We start from the raw sequence: 18,240 nt of genomic DNA, 5'->3' as shown, positions 1-18,240 counted from the left end.
TTCTGATTTTAGAGATTGTATTGTTTTGTTTTATTATACCACATTAATTTTTTTATATTCTGATTTTAGTGTTTTTGAATACTTGGAGCCAGATTGTATTCATTTTCACGGTTGACCGCAACACAATAATAATAATAATAATAATAATAATAATAATAATAATAATAGTAAGGATAGTAATGATAGTAATAATAATGACTTTGGTAATACATAGTGCTTCACTGCCTTCTCAGCTTCCTTTCTGGAAGAATCCTTTCTTGGGAGGTGTTAGCTAGCCCTGATTGTTTCCTTTGTGGAATTTCCAATTTCCCTGCTTTATTTACTTTCTTTATTTCTTTATTTCTTTATTACTGTCCTGGTTTTAGAGATTATATTGTTCTGCATTATTCTATCCTAGAAATTATTTCATATCAAAGTAGAATCTCACTTATCCAACATTCGCTTATACAATGTTCTGGATTATCCAACAGTCTGCCTTTTCATAATCAATGTTTTTGTAGTCAGTGTTTCAAATTCATTGTGATACTTTACTGGTAAATTTGTAAATACAGTACAGTAGAGTCTCACTTATCCAACATAAGTGGGCTGGCAAAATGTTGGATAACCGAATATGTTGGATAATAAGGAGGCGTTAAGGAAAAGCCTATTAAATATCAAATTAGGTTATGATTTTACAAATGAAACACCAAAACATCATGTTAGACAACAAATTTGACAGAAAAGGTAGTTCCATGCGCAGTAATGCTATGTAGTAATTACAGTAGAGTCTCACTTATCCAACACTCGCTTATCCAACGTTCTGGATTATCCAACGCATTTTTGTAGTCAATGTTTTCAATATATCGTGATATTTTGGTGCTAAATTCATAAATACAGTAATTACTGTTGTATAATATGATGTTTTGGTGCTTAATTTGTATAACGATTACCTAATTTGATGTTTAATCAGCTTTTCCTGAATCCCTTCTTATTATCAAATATATTTACTTATCCTGCCAGCCTGTTTATGTTGGATAAGTGAGAGTCTACTGTATATTTCTAATCTTATATTATCTGCTTAGAACTGGATTATCTGAGGCCCCTTCTTCTCAGCTGTATAAAATGCACACTGAAGTGGATTATATGGCAGTGTGGAGTCAAGATAATCCAGTGCAAAGCAGATAATATAAGATTATAAATGGGTTATATAGCTGTGTGGAAGGACCTTGAGTCTACACTGCCATATAATCCAGTGCAAATTAGATAATCTGTGGAAGAAGCCTAAGTGAGGCCTAAATTTGCCTGTCCCCTAACTGAAACCTGGCTGTCCCTTGGTTGCTAGGCAACGAAGTGGGCAGAGATTAGCCCTCTAAACTGGCAGCAATTGGATAAAAACAATTATTGCTCTCCCTCTAATTAGGACTTTATTTTTCTTTTCTTTTTGTTGTATCAACCTAGAGGCGTGGATGATGGGTTGTGTTGTCAAATTTCGAGGTTGGGGGGCCTGTAGTTTTGTTGTTTTGTCCACTGCCCTGATGCCATCACTCTTTTATATATATAGATTATTTGTAACCTGCCCTATCTCCCCATGGGGACGCAGGGTGCCTTCCAACATAGTAACAGGCAAACATTCAATGCCTATATAAACAAAAACCCATAAACATTTTAAACAAAAGACAATACTAAACATTGTACAATATGTTAAAATAAATAGTTGTGTTAAATAATTAGCATTAAAAGCAATTAAAAAAACAGCCGAGATAAAGTGTCATATCAGTTCCCTTTCATGTTCTCTCAGGCTTCTCCTATTGACACAGCCTAGAATGGCATTGGCCTTTTCGTCTGCAGCATCACAATGTTGGCTTGTGCTTGACTAAGACTCCTTTCATAGAATCCTAAAGTTGAAAGAGGCCTTTAATGACCATTTAGTCCAACCCCCTTCTGCCTTCATGCAGCAAAAGCACAATCAAATCACCCCTTTGAGTCTAGCAGCACTGCTCTTTCCTCAACACCATAGCCCAGGAAATGACAGGACCAGGCAGGAGGCTGTGACGGCAGCAATAGCCTCGCTTCCAGGCTCCTCTGCCGCCGCCACTGTTACCACCACTCCTCCTCCTCCACCAGCCCACTCCATGGAGCCAAACGCCAGCCGGCCTCAGAGCCTTTTCCCCTCAGTCGCCCGTCCTGGCTTATACCTTCATTCGAATATAGGGGGGGCGGGGGGGTTCAGCCCCCCAAAAGGGCCGAAAAACTTGGCTTATATTTAAGTACCGTATTTTTCGCTTTATAAGACGCACCCCCCCCAAAATAGAGGGAAAAAGTCAGTGCGTCTTATAAACGCAATATGACCTCACGTGGGTAGTTGTAGTTCACCCACCACCAAGGAAACGGTGACCTCTACTGATAATGGACGTGGACCAAACATGACTAACTCAACCTACTGCAGGAGTTTGAGGGGACTGACTCACCATAGTGGGAGTTGTAGTTTATAGAGAGGTCTCTATAAACTCTCCGCCTCTCTTCCCCTCAGCCGCCGCCCGCCTCTCTGAGGGAGGCAAACACACGCCCCGGTGAGCCCATGGAGGCCCTTCTCAAGGCCCACCGAGCCCCCGCCGCCGTCCCCACGCAGACGCGCCCCCCATATTTCCCCTCAGCGGGAGGAAAACGGTGCTTCCCGGCGGCTCCTCCGGCGGCTGGAGGGGAGGCAGCGGCGGCGGCGCATGCGCAGTGAGTGCCAGGCAGGGGTTACCTCAGTTTTTCTCCTCGGTCGTTCCTGCCCTCTGTCCGCCGGACGAGCCGCCGGGAAGCGCCGTTTTCCTCCCGCTGAGGGGAAATATGGGGGGCGTGTCTGCGTGGGGACGGCGGCGGGGGCTCGGTGGGCCTTGAGAAGGGGCTCCATGGGCTCACCGGGGCGTGTGTTTGCCTCCCTCAGAGAGGCGGAGAGAGCCGAGCAGGTCCGGGCTGGAGCCATGGACGAGCAGAGCGTGGAGGTAGGCAAGGCCCTTGCTGCTGCTCACTTCTGTTGTTGACATTCTTATTCTTATTCACAAACTCACGTATAGTTATTATTTTTCCCCATTTTCCTCCTCTGAAAACTAGGTGCGTCTTATCATCTGGTGTGTCTTATAAAGCGAAAAATACGGTATATACGGTAATCTGCATATCTGAGATCTTTAAACATTGTTCTTCAAGTTGATTCTCACTAAGAGACAGACAAGCTAGCAATTGTTTATCGATTCCCTTGTTTGGAAGGATGATCCATGTCTCCAAATACTCAAAGGTCAAATATCCAGAAGCCACAGTCAATTACCGCTCCCCAGTGTTTGTTTATCATCTCACTGGATGTTTGTCATAACACCTCCACCCCTAAATATAATGGTGCTCAAAGGAAGATGCTGAGGAAACACACAGTTAATGTATCAGATTCACAGAATATGAGACAACCTTTAGGTCACCCCAAAATCTTGCCTTGTGAAAAAAAGTAAAAAGAATTAAGGTATCTTAATAAATTAGTCAGCTATTCTTTAAAATTCTTGTAATTTGCTGGTACACTATAACATACTGTGTTTCCCCGAAAATAAGACAGTGTCTTATATTAATTTTTGCTCCCAAAGATGTTCTAGGTCTTATTTTCAGGGGATGCCTTATTTTTCCATGAAGAAGAATTCACATTTATTGTTGAACAAAAAATGAACATTATTGTATACTCTACAGTAGTTGTCATCACAAACCAGCATAGCCAGACAAACTATGAATCCTATCAAGAATTTCTTGTTACTACCATTATTTCCATGTACACCAATCTATGGTACGTACATTTACCGATACTGCATGCTCTGGTGTTCTGTTTAGTGGGCATGCTTCCAAACAAACTTTCTTAGGTATTACTTTCGAGGGAGGCCTTATATTTAGCAATTCAGCAAAACCTCTACTAGGTCTTATTTTCAGGGGATGTCTTATTTTTGGGGAAACAGGGTAGCTGTTGCATTCTGTATTATGGAGAAAAAGATGTGGCTTAACCTGTCTTTTTCTTTTAGGAGACCAACCCCTCATTTTGAGAACCATTGCTATAACAGATATGCAAACAAGCTCACAAATAAAACAAATAAGATAAACTTGAACAGTACATTCTGAATGCAACACAACAATTTTTCATTATATACCATCACACAACAAACTTGATTCAGTCAGAGATAACAGCAATTTCACAAGAAAAATATTAACATGGCTTTCTCCCCAATTTGTACATACTGGTGGAGGAAGTTGGAGTTAGAGGAGAGAGAAACGATGGGATCTGTTGGCAAAGCTTCCACAGAAGCCCAATAGTTTTATGATTATTATTATTAAATGAAATTATGAAGGCAGATAAATTGCAAAAATAGGATTGTTAGAGGAAGGCTGGTAGAACTTGGGTTGGTGGTGTTTTGCTGGTATAATTCTTATAAGTCCCTTTTGGGAGAGGGGGCGGGATACAAATAAAGTTGTATTATATTATTATGAATAGTACAATAACAATAATCTTTTATGTCCTGATGGAGTTAGAGGGAGATGATGGGTTCTGTTGGCTTGGCAAAGCTTCCACAGAAGCCCAATAGTTTTATTATTATTCGGCAGCAACAGCCAACTTATTATTAAATGAAATTAAGAAGGCAGAGAGCAGAGAGAGAAATATAATAAAACAGCAAGAGAGTACTTGTGATGAGATTGCGCAGGAAAAAATCAGTATTGGTGGTAAATTTAGGTAGGTAGGTAGTTTTCTGAGAATGAGGCCTTGCTGTTTGCTAGAGTTCTTATAATTATTAATAACAATAATCTTTTAAAAATACTTTCTGAAAAAAAGGAGGGAGGAGAGAGAAGAGAAGAAGCTAAAGGCCACTTCAATAAAGGCTAAAGGCTAGGATAAAAGGAGATTAACTGTTAATATTGCAGAAAAATCAACAATGCATACTCTCAAACTTAGTAGATGTTACTACAATTCAATTTAAAGGTTCATCTTAAAATCTATAAAAATATTTACCTTGATAATATTTTGAAGGACCCTCTCATTTACAACAGCTTTGTGGCAAGCTGTTTTTTGGTACAGGTCTACAACAACTTCTAAGGATCTTTCAGCAAATGGCACATAATTCAATGCTACCCATTCCGCCTAGAAAAACAACAGAAGAGTATTACTGCCTGTAAAAAAGCACACTGTGCGAAAGAAAAGCAATCCTGTAATGAACCTATTTAAGTGGCATGCAAAATTTTCAAAAAATTCCACAATAACAAAAATATTTGATCCATGAAAAGAAACGACCATACCCCATCATATAATGTAATATTTTAAACAGGAGTGGGTGATTGTGTGAAGGTAGATTAAGCAAGGGAAAATGTTGCAATTTTTGCAGCAAGAACACTAAGCACAATCTGTAAGGAATGTTAACTCACCGGTGCAAACAGTTGTATCTATTGAGATTCCATTGTGTTGCATAATAAACAGAATAAGGAAAAATTAATACATATGAATATATATTGCCTATCAAAATTCTAATGACTCAACCTCCTGTTTGAGTATGGTTAGTATTGCAAACACATTCAAAGCAATGCTAGCATGTTTCATTTGCATTAACAGAATGAAAAGAAAGCCAAACTTGAGATTTCCTAATGTGCAAAAAGAAGTGTAAGTTGATTAAGGCAACTTTGTTAGACTAATGTATCTTTATTTTTCAGACAGTATCACAAATACATTTTTTAAAATACTAGAATGAAAGTACTGAAGTATGAAGTCGCGAGGGAAAAAAAGAAAGAATTAGGAATTCATATCAAATCATTTCATTCCATTGATCACAAAAATACTGTCAAAGTTAAAAAGAAAAGTGGTATTTAAATAACTCATGCAAAGCTATATTTGGGAGCCAGTGTACTTTTTAAAAAACAGTTATAATATCTCACCTGATTGTATTTTGCATTTGCAATGTTCTTAGTTTCTAGTTGTCCATATTGTGGTGGTTTACAAGAAAATTCAACAAATGCTAACAACTGATCAAAGATGGCAGGATACATTATCTGCATGCTTTCCGAACCTACACAAATGGCCTAGAAAAAACATTTAAAATATATTTACAGAAATTTTAACCAGCAGAAATTAAATTTATTTTTGTTTTTAAAAAGCAAAACATTAAGAAATAAAGGAATTTTAGCAACCAAATATGAATTTTGTTTTTCTTAAAAAATCACATACTTTTCAATCACTGAAAACATATGTAAAATAAATAAAGGAATGAATTCCTGACAGTTCATCCTTGTGAAACCTTTGTTTATTTTTAAACCTGTTTCTCTCTTCATCTCTCTAAGGACACTAAAAGCATAAAGTGTTTTAGTGAAATGGTCTGAGCAGTAATTTTCTGAAACACGAAGAAAGGCATAGCAAGCAGTACTAATGCACACATAGCATGTACTGTGAAACAATCTGGTATGTTGAACAGTGACATGACATTGAGAAGTGGCATTACCCATTTAGGAACTTGCATAATTTTAAGGTAAAAAGGGGTCACATATTTCTACAGTAAGCAATCAAATTAATAGCCAGCTACCTTGTTAAAGAAATAAGATAGATGTGTCATGAAGCTGGCAGTGGCAAGCACGAATCAGTGAATTATATGCCACTTCTTTCTTATAAAGAGGGCAGTTGGATGTTCATTTATTATAAGGTCACACATTGGGGGACTTTGAGGTCTACTTCTGTGAGCACTTTCTGGCAGCTTCATGAAGTCCACCTTTCACAATCTGTGGAGCAATTTAGGGTATTTGTTAATACTGTGATTCCTACTATAATAGTTGATTCCCACTATAATGGCTCCATCAGCATTAGCATTTTGTTTCAAATAAAACCACACTGTTCTTGAATGCAATATTCTATAAACTTGAAGAAACTTAATGATTTTCATCTAACTGAAATGCCATAGAAAAGGGAGACTTGAAGCTGGTCCTCTTTCAACAAGAGATCATATCAAATTATTCTTTCAGCTAATTGTGTCAATCAATCAATCAATAATAAATATTTAACTTATTAATATTATAAAGGACAGTACAAAAGATGTTCATTGAGTACCTTTCAGAAAGTACAGTATTTAAAAACTACAATGTTACCTTTTGTAAAACATCTAAAGCTGTAAGAACTGCTTCTTGCAAACTTGTCAGAACTGCCTCTGTATATGATGGCAGGATGAAAGGGGACGCATCCGAACTGATTGGAACAGAGATAGCACCATGTAGAATGACACCCAGTTTTTGGAGATCGTCCATGCTGAAGCCTGTTTTGATGTGCTGATAAAGGGCTGGAAAAATCTGTATTAAAGCTGTAAGAAAAGGCTGGCTGGGAATAAAGGTCATTTTATCACAGGAAACCGGAGGCTTTGTACTCTCTGAGCCAATCCTAAACCAGCTGTTCCAGGCAGCCCACCAGAGATCCAAGTCTTCTATTTCATCTGTCACTGCAGGAGGCTCAGTTGCATTATACCTTCCAATCCTTTCTCCTATAGAATCAGTTCTCATAAAAGATCTTCCAAGACCAGTGGCAGTCACTGTTCCTATGAGGACAGGCACAGGTACATTAATAGCAGGTGGTGTGTCAGGTTTTTCCATTTCTCTAACAGGAGACACAATTTGCAAGATTTCCTGAAAACTCTTCAAAGCAGCCAGAGAAACTTCATTGTTTTTGCTGAGTGCAGCTGACTGAATGTGATCAAGAAGAACATCCCAAGCTTGAGAAAAATCTCCTATTGGAGTAAAAGAAAGATAAGCAAGAGATTAGTTCCATTAGCATTCCATATGTGTTCATGTGTATTTTAAAAGAACATTAAACAAGTAGAATCATTATCACTATTGCCATCATCACCATGATTGTGACCACATCAAATTTACAACACTTTTTGGAAATTAATTCACTGTGTTATTGGTTAAAGCATAAAAATAAATACTATATACATTCATGTATAAGTCAACTTCCTGTGTAAGTCAAGGGTGGGTTTTGGGGACAAAATTATGTATTTTCTATATGACCCACTGATATTTGATGGTTATTTTATGCAGAGAGGAAAGAACCGATGCCACTTTGGGGTCTTGCTTCTCCCAGCCATCACTGTCATTTCCTTGCCCAGACATTGAAAAAGGCCAAAAGTGACATCACAGCAGAAAGAGTAAAGGGGGACTGTGTTTCTTTTAAATTCTATCAAGACAAGCTCTTGTCCTTTGCCACTCTACTCAGAGAAGGAGATGATTCCTTTCTGACAAGAGATAAAAGTGAAGTACATTGACCTGTGGACAAATCAGCCTATTATTTTTGGATTCGCTTTTAAATAAAATTTCTAGACTTATACGTGAGTATCTAGGAAAAGTCCTAATTATTATGCCCCTCATAGCTTGTTTTGTATTACCCTACATCAGTTGACTGATGCAAAAAGAGTAACACTGGCAAACACATTTTAGTGCTTCAAATGTTAGACCTGTTTCAGAATATATTTTCCCCATATATTATCAGTTTCCCCCATCAGCTCTAGTTTTTGACATAAAGTACAAATGCCATGTCATCTGCTTGCCCATAGAAAACTAGGATGATTATATCCAATAAAATAAGAGCTGATGCAATCTATCCAATACAATTTTCTGAATCTGCACACCAAATAAAGCCAGGAACAGGCCTAAAAACCAAGACACCATTTTTTTTTGGGGTTGGGCAGCACAATTCAACATACATTCACTGTGATAGCTAGGTTTTACATACTCAAAATTTCCATCTTTACCAGTTATTTTTTAAGAGACATGCAACAGAAAACTCTATGACCAGTTTTTATCAGTACAAATCTCAAATGGCCTTCTTAAACATAATAATCCATTATACCTAAGGACTGCAACAAATATCTCCTTGTGTTGAATATTCTAGCCACTCCAGCCAACGTTAAGACCCATGTCTCAGCCCACTGTTTCTCTGCTGTATCTCTTGAGTGGTGGATGAGGATATTACCACCACCAGACTCAATCTTTTCTTTATCAGCTGTTGTAGAAGACTCTCGCACTCGATCCAGCAAATGAAAGAGAACCTACAGTATACAAATATCAGAACTTGGTATTCTAGTCATGTCTAGTAGTTGAAACATAGACATAAAAATTGACACATTGATGAATAAGTTTTGCTTTCTCAGATAAAGAATGTGGAAGATTTCAATTTATTCAAAGTCACCATGAGCCTTCAATTTAACTGCCATTAACGGAGAGTAAGTGTCGCAACATCAACATCAACAGCAACAACAATAATAATCTTTATTTATATCCCACCCTATCTCCCTGAGGGGACTCAAAATAATGCAAATTTGCTTTAAGAATTTTACTTTGAAAGTAAGACAGGTGTAAAAAAAAACTGTTATAAATAAAATGCATGAATACGAAATAAGAAACTTTATCTAATAGTGGCACCTTCTGGTTTCATTAATCTAATTTTATATTGGATGAAGGCTCTTAATAGCAAAACAGAGGTCCTGACTATAAGGGTAAACTGATGGCTTAGTCAAGGAATAACCTCAGGTTTTATCCAAAGAAAAGAGAATGCTGTGCTATTCTTCTGCTGTACTCGTGCTTAAGCATCCATTCCCCATAAAGTTTCTGTAAAAGCCTAGGATTTAATTCACTCATCTTTAACGTTATGAATCAGAAAAGTTATCTATGGTAGTCTACATTCTCTGAATATTATGATACATTTCTTGATTTAAAAGCATCATATTAAAGATTAGTGAATGAAATCATTTACTTGAAAATGCAGCTCAAAGAAAAGTACATTCAATTCCTACACCAAACATACTTAAGAAGAACAAGGATAATAATAAGGTAAGTAAAGGTTTCCCCTGACGTTAAGTCCAGTCGTATCTGACTCTGGGGGTTGGTTCTCATCTCCATTTCTAAGCCGAAGAGCCGGCGTTGTCCATAGACACCTTCAAGGTCAAGTGGCTGACATGACTGCATGGAGCGCCGTTACCTTCCCGCCAGAGCGGTACCTATTGATCTACTCACATTTGCATGTTTTTGAAGTCCTAGCTTGGCAGAAGCTGGGGCTAACAGCGGGCACTCACTCCGCTCCCCGGATTCGAACCTGCAACCTTTTGGTCTGCAAGTTCAGCAGCTCAGCGCTTTAACACACTGTGCCACCAGGGGGTCCAGTGTACATAGTTGCAGCAAAAAAACCCCTTCATTTGTTGTACATTACCTTCCATATAACTGTGTGCCATGTTGAATGCTGAAGTAATGTTCCATGAGCGCCAATTGTGGAGAATAAGGTTTGCCCAGCACTCTTTCTAACTGCTGGCCGAGGATCTACGCAGAGCTCCCCCAGCTTGGCATACAAACACAACCAGAGGCAGTCAAATGGTGGTGCTGGATGGAAAGGACGGTTCAGGGTTATTCCCTTTTCTTCAGCTTGCTTCTGTTGCACTGCTTCCTCTTTGTTCAATTCCTTTTCAATCATTTCACCTCTTTGGAAGAAATAGTCTGAAATATTCCACTACAAGATGAAAAACATTTCTTTGTAATTATTACACAACACAAAGAAAATGCATCCAAGTGAAGTAATCTAAGTAAAAATTATGACAGACTGTATTTAAGTATTGTTTTTGAAAACAAATTATAATTTTTTTGTGAAAATGATTTTCTCTAAGTATTGATATAGTGAGAGATACTATGTATAGTTGTTTGAGAACTGGACAGCTCTGGAGACCAGGGTTTGAATTTCTGCTTGAGTATAGAAATCCAATGGATGATCTTGGGCCAGTCATATTCTCTCAAGCCTTAGAGGGAAAAAAAGGACCAAATCTTGCTTAGAAATCCCCTCTGGGAGGTTCCCCTTAGGGTAGTGGTGTCAAAAATGTGGCCCTCCAGGTGTTTTGGACTTCAGCTCCCAGAATTCCTAATTATTAGAGCTAGGGCTTCTGGGAGTTGAAGCCCTAAACAGCTGGAGGGCACAGGTTTAACAACTCTGCCTTAGAGTCTCCGTAAGCTGGAAACAATGTGAAGGAACAGAACAACAATTACTTGAGTACCAAATAGAAATACTCTCAGGATGTTTTTCCTGATGTATTTTAGGTTGTCTGCGTCTAATTATTGCTTTTAAGAGGTATGTTCTCTTAATTCTTTGCTTCATTATATATTACTATTTTAATAGTGAGAAACAACACATTTAATGAATAGATAACTTTTCTATATTGTGTTTTGCCTTTATGTTTCCTGATACTTTTTCCATCAGAAAGAAATTAATCTAAGAGTACTACTGAGAACATACTGGTTACAACAACATTTTCCTGATCAAGCAATCACTATGTAAAACAAAACTCCCAAATTAATACATTGCAGATGGCTACAAATTGGATCCAGTTGCACACTTAATATTGTGAATTAAAGCAAAGCAATAATCAAATTGCTTATTTATTTATTTATTATTTACAGCTCTTTTATCTCACCTTTCTCAACCCCAGAGAGGACTCAAGGCAGCTTTACAACATAGGCAATGCTTTAAAACATAGTACAATAAAAACAACTGCACCATTAAAACAATTTGAATCCATACAACAAGTTAAATCACGTGATCCATAGGCGTAGTCCGGGGCCATTCCATAAGTCAATTACTATCTTTCGTATCAAATTATTGCACTAGATTTTCAAAGGCTTAGTCAAAGAGCCACGTCTTCACTTTTTTGCTGGAGGTCAGGAAAGAGGGAGCTGATCTAATGTCTCCGGTGAGGGAGTTCCATAGCCGAGAGGCCACCACCGAGAAGGCTCTGACACCCGTCTCCGCCAATTGTACCTGCGAAGAAGACGGAGCCGAGAGCAGGGCCTCTCCAGATGATCTTAAACTCCGAGATGATTCATAGAGGGAGATATGTTCGGACAAGTAAGCTGGGCCAGAACCATTTAGGGCTTTATAGGCTAAAGCCAGCACTTTGAATTGTGCTCGGTAGTAAATTGGCAGCCAGTGGAACTGGCGCAACAGGAGGGTTGTATGCTTCCTGTACGCAGCTCTGGTGATCAATCTGGCTGCTGCTCGTTGGACCAGTTTCAGCTTCCGAAGAGTCTTTAAAGGTAACCCCACATAGAGCGCATTGCAGTAATCTTGGCACACAAGTTTTAATTGTGCAAAAACTCCCCTGATCACCGCCGAAACCTAGGTTCCAGGCTCAGCAGGCTCAGTTCCAGGAGAACTCCCAAACTGTGAACCTGCGTTTTCAGGAGGAGTGTAACCCCATCCAACACAGGCTGTAACCCTATGCCCTGTTCGGCCTTGCGATTGACCAGGAGTACCTCTGTCTTGTTTAGATTCAGTTTCAATTTGTTCGCTCTCATCCAGACCATCACAATGGCCAAGCACTGGTTCAGGACCTGAACAGCCTCCTTAGTAGCAGGTGGAAAGGAGTGATAAGAGTTGAACGTCATCTGCGTACAGATGACATCGAACTCCAAAACTCTGCATGATCTCTCGCAAAGGCTTCATGTAGATGTTAAACAACATGGGAGACAGTATTGATCCCTGCAGGACTCGACAGGACAAAGGTTGTGGGTCAGAGCAGGTGTCTCCCAACAACACCTTCTGGGAGCGACCCGCGAGGAAGGACTGGAGCCACTGCAGAACAGTACCTCCGAGGCCCATTCCCACAAGGCGTTCCAGATGGATACCACTGTCTACAGTATTGAAGGCCACTGAGAGGCCAAGCAGAACCAACAGGTATACACTCCCCCTGTCCAGTTCCCGGCGTACATCATCCAGTAAGGCGACCAAAACTGTTTCTCAGTGGCTGCCCCATGACTCTGGAACTCCCTGCCCAAGGAAGCCAGAATGGCCCCTCCCTGATGTCCTTGAGGTGGCGGGCTAAAACCCTTTTTTCCATAGGCTTTTTAATGGTGAAAGTGTCTAAGATACAGTCAGGGGGTGCTGTGGTTTTTAACCATTTTAATGGATTTCAACTGTGAATTTTAAAATGCTGCTTGTGTTTAATTCTATTTTAATATTTGCATTTTTGTATATTTTAAATTGTATATTAATGCTTTTATGTCAAGCCGTTTTGAGTCCTCTTTCGAGTGATAAAGCAAGGTATAAGTAAATAAATAAATAAATATTATAAAAATACAAACAGGAGATAGCAATTTCAATCTATGTCTTCCTAAAAAAAATGTAAAATTATTAAGAAGTGAAAGTGTGGCAGTTATAGACACTCACCAAGAGACCAATTGATGTTAAGCTAATGTTTAATTCTTGATTGTGAAGGCCAAAACTTCCAGCAACATCTACAACGATCTGTAGACAAGTACACGGCATCGTTGGCAAAAAGTCGGTCACAACCAACTGTAGGCACTGGAATGCAGTCCGTATTAGAGACTCCCTATTAACAAAATCAAAATATCTTGATTCTAATTTTATCAAGTAATTATGAATCAATATAAAAACAAAGACGATAGCTCTGTTTAAACATGTGAACAGATAACATAGTAGTTCTGCATCTGCAAACCCTTTGTTTCTAGCTGCAAGCCACACAGAACTGCCAATTTCACCTGTAGCCACCCCCCACAAAGCTATATGAAAACATTGACAGGGCTATATAATGAGTGACTACACAAGAATGCCCCTTGCATGATTTTTAAAAAAAATCTGACTAATGCTTATGTGAACTGAGAAAGCAACGGTAATACGCTGATTTTTTTTTCTCAGATGTCAACTCCCCTTGCACTATATTAAATTCACTTACACCTTAGGAGGCCTCAGTTTTTATTTCTGACAAACCCTACAGATGATGAAGACAACACCTGGAGATCAACTGATGACTGAAAATTGTATATTACATGTAAGAACAGCATTCATCAACCAAGTGTTCACCAAATGCACTGGACTGGAATTCCCACAATCCCTAGTCAGAATTCTAACGGAATGCACTGGGCATGATGAAAATTATTGTTCAATTTATCTGGAAACCACAATGCTGAGAAAAGTTATGTGTGAACTACAATCATGTCTTTTAACCTCAGAAAGTCCACCTATTATTGAATGATTTCACCCAATATTTGATGTAATAATTAAAAACAAATGACTATTCTGAACCTTATTACAAAGTTAACCAAAAGACAGCAATGAAAGGCAGAAATGAACAACAAAAGTAAAGTTGTGCATCATAACTTCACAAAACATACCCTTGATCACTTCTGATTGCTCCCATGACTCCAAGAACTAAGGGCCACCCAGGTCCTAGACTGTCACCCTGGCTCTGCAAAATTTGTAGCACACATTCTAGCTGTTTAAGTCTTATATCAGGATGATTAATGTTGGACAGTTCTTTCAATGGATTTAGCAGCAGCAACTGAAGTCTCTAGGGAAAAATGCAACATTTATTTAGAAAAGGAAAACATATTGGTAGAAAATGAGATGCTAAGCAAATGTGATAAATTTACTGGAGCAGCTGAAGTCTACTCAATACTACCACAACAGTAGAAAGCAAAACACATATTTTTATACTAGAATGGAAAAAGGAGCAGGCAGCCTCTACACTAAATCCAGACTAAGAAATGCTGCCAGACAGCTTGAATTCAGGCAATATCTAACATCAGGTAATGACAATAAATATTGTCAAGTAGTTATTGTATATTCTTAAGTAGAAATTTAAATCAAAACATTAACCCCAAAACATGGTTTAGCTTATCCATGAGTCATCTTTAATAGTATGTTTATGGATGAGGAAGAGCTGATATAATACATGACTTGAAAGATATACTTGGTTGGACTATTATTTTCAGAATCCTACATTTAGCATGACTACAACATGTGAATCAATTCTCCAAAAAGCTGAATTTATATGACTAGCAATTAGACATTTCTTTCAGAATACTGGGTCACAATATCTACTGTAAAATATAGCAGACTTTCAATACATCTAGCAGATTTTAAATACGACTGTAGTGCTATTCCCCTCTATTCCACATTTTAATAGCAAATTTGGGGTGCACTACTATACAGATTCCATGGGATTTACCTTTGAGTAGATGTATGAAGAAGTATAACATTATTTACTGTATAATTTTTATATGTGTGTTTATTGTAAGCCGCCCTGAGTCCCCACTTGGGTGAGAAGGGCGGGATCTAAATGTTGTAATAAATAAATAAATAAATTTAGCAACTAGTAGTCAATCACATAAAAATGGGATGTTTTAAGAAGACATTCAAACCTATATATTTACGCAAATCAGTAGTGAATAGAAATGTGGAATATAACCTCAACTTATTCTTATGGGAAAGTTTCAAATATCCTGTTGATTTCCATGGATCATTCTTCCCTCAACAGTATTGTTGCATTCTGAAATATTACATTACCTGGTTTTGAGAGAGTGGAGGTTCATGGTTAAATGTTAGCCCAGCTTTAATGAGAGAAGTTAAAGCTTCTGCTCCCCATTCCCTCATCCGTGAGTTTGGATGCTGGCAAACCTAAATATACAAAATAATCTTTACTCAACAAAGACTACACATTAGCATAAAAACAGCATTCAGTGTATGTAGTTTCATATTTTAAGTACAGACCAATATGATACATACATATAGCATTTACTGGTTCATTGTATTAGTAGTAATTTCTGTGTTATATTCAGCACACAAAATTATTTGTACTTTTTATTGTCAGAGACCAACTGAGATATGAATTGTATGCTAGCAACGTATAGTTTGTAAGGACCAACTGATTCAAGGCATATACTGTAATCTTTAATTATTTGATAGGTTAATATGAAACATATCCTTATGATAATGTGGTTGCAAATTTACCAACTGTGTAAACTGGCATCAAGTTATAAAATAATCACTCATCTTTTGTTTGGTTTTGTAGTATAATTTCTTACTTACAAACAGCAAAACTGAGGAATAACACAGTAATTCACATAGTAAATAGGCAAAACAAACTTTTAGCATGAGCTTACCTTCTGAATAAAAAAAGAGAGGAAGCAATAGGGAGAAGGAAGAAAGGAAAAATATGAAAACCAAGACAGCTCAAGCAAGATGTATTAACTGAACATCACTGATTTTATACTATAGTTTGTATTAAGACAGTGTCATTGTAGCACCCATTGCTAATAAGAATGGAAGATAATCAGGTACTGTGAAAACTCAGGTTCAAAATATAATGTGAATATACTACAGTTAGAGAATTAGAGTACTCTAGCTCCAGTGTACTCTAGAGTAGAGATGGACAACTGTCCCTTGAGACCACACTCTGCATTGGGGGGGGGGGGGGGGGTACTAGATGAGAGATAAAAGTAAACCTAGGTATTTCTGGTAAAAATATGTCCGAAAAATCATTAGCTTGCTATTAGAGTTAGCTTGACACACCTTCTTCTTGACATTTTTCTCCTTTTGCCCTCCATTCTCTCAGTCATTACCCGGCTGTGAGGGACTGCTCCTCTACATATGAGAAGAATGAGCTTTGACAATAAGTAATCAATGCCTCATTGAGGCAGAGGAGCAATATGCTCCATGTAGGACACACCCATGGCCAGACAGCATCTGGCTGAGAGTGGATGCATCCAGTCTCATGCACCGTTTTTTTGAACGCCTTCTTCTTTGATGTACATTTTCAAGTTTTGCAATGTTGAATAAAGGCTCTACAGAGCTTCTGCAAAGATTAATTTGGAGGGCTTGCTTCTTTCTTATACTGTAGTATCATAGAATCTAAGGCTTAACCCAATGAAACAAATCTGTTTTTGTAACCCACTGACAAACAGGGCTTCCAATTCTCTTTGTGCATTTACAATAGTCTCAAATAAATACTTTATTTATAGACCACCCTCTCTCCGCAAGGAGACTTTACTGCATATTGCCACTAAGTGTATGATACTAATTCTCTGTTGAATCTGACAATGAAAGTGTCTGCACAACATGGAAAGGACTTCAAACTTTAGGCATGAACATGGAATCTAAGTGAAGCACCACCTTGCTAACACATAGTAAATAATAACTGAAATGCAGAACTGACAACTGAAAGACAGAAACGTCCCTCTACAAGTTGGTCTCTGGATGGCAGACTTGTGCCTTTTTCTGCTCAGGGTAATCCATATTAACAAACTGAAGAAATATCCATGAGATTATGCAACCATTCTCTTTCCTCTCTATTGTTTTCTATTATATTAGCCTGTGCCTTGTACATGCAGTGCTTTCTGTTCATTCTTATTTGATGTGAACTGATCAGACATCAGATTATTTAAGCAAGATATGAGACTTGAGCTTGCATTCAGCAAAGGAATTTCATCTTCACCTTTGTTTAATTCCAAGTACTTTTGGGGTTTCAAAGCATTTGCCTGAATGCTTTTGCAGAGCTTTCATGTCTGCAGAATTAGAATTTTAATGTAAATCTATTTTATTTAAATCAACTGCATATGAATTCATTATTTTTAGAATCACTACTTAATACATTCTCATGAATATATACATTAGAATGGCAAATTGCTAAACTGATTTATCTTAAATGATTAACATATTAAATTATACAAAGTGTATATAACTTAATGGTAATGACAACTCTGAAACTACATTTTAACTTCTTCAAGTGTAGATTATGACCATGATGGTGTCAAGTGATGACGGGCACTCCTGGAGGTTCTTCATTCATAGAGCCATCATAACTCTAAGTCAGTTTAATGGCAAATAACAAAGCAGGAACTCTATAGCCACTCAAGGATGAATGTGCAAGCACAGCAACTCTAATATTCTCTAGTTGCTAAAAATAGTACCCATTAAGTAGCTGACTTGCACTTTCAAAACAGCACATGCTATAACCAGCTACTTCTGAAGCTGTTAAACTGTCTGAAAATCTGTTTTTGTTTATACTTTTTACAGACTATTTTTCTCTTTTCTGTAGGAAGGTTTTTCTTTAGTCTGTATAGACAAATCATGCCATCTTTCTTAACCTTTTCCATAAAATTTTATTTTTTGACAGTTGATAGAAAAAGGTAATCAGGAAAGTTAGAAAACCAGAAAAGTAATTGCTGTTAAAATAAACACTGAGAAAAGGAGGGAAAGAACAAAATGTAGATCTGGTTAGGGCAAAAGCAGGAGATAAAAGTAAAATACTGGGCAGTGCAGGGTTACTTTACCCCAAATAGATTACTTTTCTGTAGCAGAATGAAATGGAGATTACTTGCTAGGAAGAATGGCTTGTAATTCCTTCAAAGCAAACATGTATAAGATTTTTGATGGTAAAATTTTAATGCAATGCTTCC

At 37.8% G+C, this 18,240-nt stretch overlaps 1 protein-coding gene across 3 annotated transcripts in view; it reads right to left on the bottom strand.

Annotated features, from left to right (window-relative positions):
• The window catches only part of mon2 (MON2 homolog, regulator of endosome-to-Golgi trafficking), a 79,020-nt gene that overhangs the window by 20,538 nt on the left and 40,242 nt on the right, over positions 1 to 18,240 (bottom strand). For 2 of the 3 annotated variants that reach the window (XM_062982542.1, XM_008111085.3), the window contains 9 exons: positions 15,350 to 15,460; positions 14,176 to 14,351; positions 13,211 to 13,373; positions 10,214 to 10,507; positions 8,858 to 9,056; positions 7,108 to 7,736; positions 5,911 to 6,054; positions 5,407 to 5,424; positions 4,997 to 5,125 (listed from right to left, as the gene is read on the bottom strand). In XM_062982542.1, coding sequence (XP_062838612.1) covers positions 4,997 to 5,125; positions 5,407 to 5,424; positions 5,911 to 6,054; positions 7,108 to 7,736; positions 8,858 to 9,056; positions 10,214 to 10,507; positions 13,211 to 13,373; positions 14,176 to 14,351; positions 15,350 to 15,460 — 1,863 coding nt within the window. The remainder of the gene's footprint in view (positions 1 to 4,996; positions 5,126 to 5,406; positions 5,425 to 5,910; positions 6,055 to 7,107; positions 7,737 to 8,857; positions 9,057 to 10,213; positions 10,508 to 13,210; positions 13,374 to 14,175; positions 14,352 to 15,349; positions 15,461 to 18,240) is intronic. The other variant, XM_062982543.1, reaches the window with a different exon arrangement.

This window comes from Anolis carolinensis, chromosome 5 (genome assembly GCF_035594765.1).
Source record: "Anolis carolinensis isolate JA03-04 chromosome 5, rAnoCar3.1.pri, whole genome shotgun sequence".
Lineage (NCBI taxonomy): Eukaryota > Metazoa > Chordata > Lepidosauria > Squamata > Dactyloidae > Anolis > Anolis carolinensis.
The sequence above is the reverse complement of the archived record's forward strand: the minus strand, read 5'-3'. Positions and strand labels throughout refer to the sequence as shown.